This window comes from Bison bison, unplaced genomic scaffold, assembly GCF_000754665.1.
Source record: "Bison bison bison isolate TAMUID 2011002044 unplaced genomic scaffold, Bison_UMD1.0 scf7180017864155, whole genome shotgun sequence".
Lineage (NCBI taxonomy): Eukaryota > Metazoa > Chordata > Mammalia > Artiodactyla > Bovidae > Bison > Bison bison.
In genome coordinates this window covers 1,755,263-1,757,662 of record NW_011494727.1, presented here as the reverse complement: position 1 = coordinate 1,757,662, position 2,400 = coordinate 1,755,263, and the positions used below count along the sequence as shown (strand labels likewise).

The window sequence follows — 2,400 nt, the reverse complement described above, 5'->3', positions numbered from 1 at the left end:
GGTGTTGGAGAAGACTCTTGAAAGTCCCTTGGACTGCAAGGAGATCCAACCAGTCCATCCTGAGGGAGACCAGTCCTGGATGTTCATTGGAAGGACTGATGCTGAGGCTGAAACTCCAGTACTTTGGCCACCTCATGCGAAGAGTTGACTCACTGTAAAAGACTCTGATGCTGGGAGGGATTGGGGGCAGGAGGAGAAGGGGACGACAGAGGATGAGATGGCTGGATGGCATCACTGACTCGATGCACATGAGTTTGGGTGAACTCTGGGAGTTGGTGATGGACAGGGAGGCCTGGCGTGCTGCGATTCATGGGATTGCAAAGAGTTGGACGCGACTGAGAGATTGAACTGACTGACTGAGCTCAACAAAGTCACTTTTAGTCCAACAGTCAGGCTGAGGGGCTGGGTTTTCTGAGGCAGGCCATTATGTATGATGATAATAACAACAGCCGCAAAAAGCAAGTCAAAGAAACAGTTCCAACATGAAGTCAGAATTAGTTTTTGTCTGCATTGGGAGCACAGAGTCTTAGCCATGGTAAAATAGGAGGGAAGGGGGACAGGGGGCAGAATTTTCGAAAGAATGACATAGCCCAAGGACACAACATAGACCGATTGGAATCAAATGGGTCCAAGATGGCAGACAAGTCAACTTTGACTAGACCCTGATCCTCAATCAGCAAGCTAAATGACACACTCAGAGGTGCCATGATGGTTCCAAAGTTGACCATCAAAGACCAAAAAGCAGACAGTAGTTCAACCCCTGGAAATCCCCTCCCTTTCCCCAAAATAGTTGGAATAATCCTCCCACTCATTAGCCTATGAAATTATCCAGCCCATAAAAGCTAACCACAACCCCTTTCGAAGCCACTGTATTCACCCTCTGCGATGGCCCATGCTCTGTGGAGTGTGTTTCTCTCTGAATAAATTCACTTGTTACCTATCACTTTGTCTCTCACTGAATTCTTTCTGCTATGAGACATCAAGAACCTGAGCCTGGCCTTTCTCACTCCCTGGCCGTCTTGGTGGCTGCTCTTGGTTGGAGGCATCCCGCACCTAAGGCAGGGAGATGGTGGCCACCAAGAAGATGAAAAAGTCACTGGAGTCAATCAACTCTAGGCTCCAACTGGTTATGAAAAGTGGAAAGTACGTGCTGGGGTACAAGCAGACTCTGAAAAGGACCAGAAAAAGCAAAGTGGAACTGGTTATCCTCACCAAAACCTGCTCAGCCTTGAGGAAATCTGAAATAGAATATTATGCCATGTTGGCCAAAACTGGTGTCCATCTCTACCATGGCAATAATATTGAATTGGGCACAGATGTGAAAAGTACTACAGAGGTATGCACACAGGCTATGATTGATCCAGATGATTCTGATATCATTAGAAGCATGCCAGAACAGACTGGTGAAAAGTGACTCATGTACAATTTTTCTTTAATAAAACTGGCAAGAAAGAGCTTGTTTAAAAAAAAAAAAAAAAGAACCTGAGCTTGTAACCAGGTCTGTGATCTCAGTTTGAAGACTGTGGGTTTTGGCTCAGTTCAAGTTCCAATCTGGGTTTTGGCTGGGTTTGAGTCCCGGCACATGGGTTCAAGTCTCAATCTAAGGTAAACAGCTTCAGTTGGACCACCAGAGAAGTCCCTTACAGAGATTCTTACCTTAGTTTCTTCACCTCTGGAAATTTTCTAAGGTGAACATATGTTGCTTTTGTAATCACAGAAATGTAACATTTGTTACAGGCTGAACCATGCCCCTCAAATTCACATGCTGAGGTGCTAACCCCCAGTACCTCAGTATGTGGCTGGATTAGGTATTTAAGTGAAAAGGGGGGTCATTAGGGTGGGCCCTACTCCGATATGGACCCTACTCCACACTTCCCAGGTGGCATTAGTGGTAAAGAACCTGCCTGCCGATGCAGGAGACGTAAGAGACATGGTTTGACCACTGGGTAGGGAAGATGCCCTGGAGGAGGGCATGGCAACCCACTCCAGTATTCTTGCCAGGAGAATCCCATGGACAGAGGAGTCTGGGGGCTACAGCCTAAGGGGTTGCAAAGAGTCACACAGGACTGAAGCGACTTAGCAGGCATGAAGCACTACTCCAATGTGGCCACTGTCCTTCTAAGAAGAGAGGATTAGGACACAGATACTCATAGAAGGAGGCCCAGGGAGAAGATGTTGTTGTTCAGTCATTCAGTCGTATCCAACTCTTTGTCACCCCATGGACTGCAGCATGCCAGGCTTCCCTGTCCTTCACCAACTCCCAGAGCTTGTTCAAACTCATGTCCATTGAGTTGGTGATACCATACAACCATTTCATCCTCTGTCGTCCCCTTCTCCGCCTGCCTTCAATATTTCCCAGCATCAGGGTCTTTTCCAGTGAGTTAGTTCTTCACATCAGGT

General features: G+C 47.1%; 1 protein-coding gene across 1 annotated transcript; it reads left to right on the top strand.

Moving 5' to 3' along the window:
* The first annotated feature begins 947 nt into the window (after positions 1–947).
* Positions 948–1,931, top strand: LOC104989387 (60S ribosomal protein L30-like). Its single transcript, XM_010841042.1, has one exon. It carries the CDS (start codon positions 1,067–1,069, stop codon positions 1,412–1,414), a length of 348 nt encoding a protein of 115 aa, XP_010839344.1. The 5' UTR covers positions 948–1,066; the 3' UTR covers positions 1,415–1,931.
* Positions 1,932–2,400: the final 469 nt, after the last annotated feature.

Bases quoted from the DNA above. Each gene is read 5' to 3' on its own strand.
- LOC104989387 (XM_010841042.1), top strand. From the start codon at position 1,067: ATGGTGGCCACCAAGAAGATGAAAAAGTCACTGGAGTCAATCAACTCT.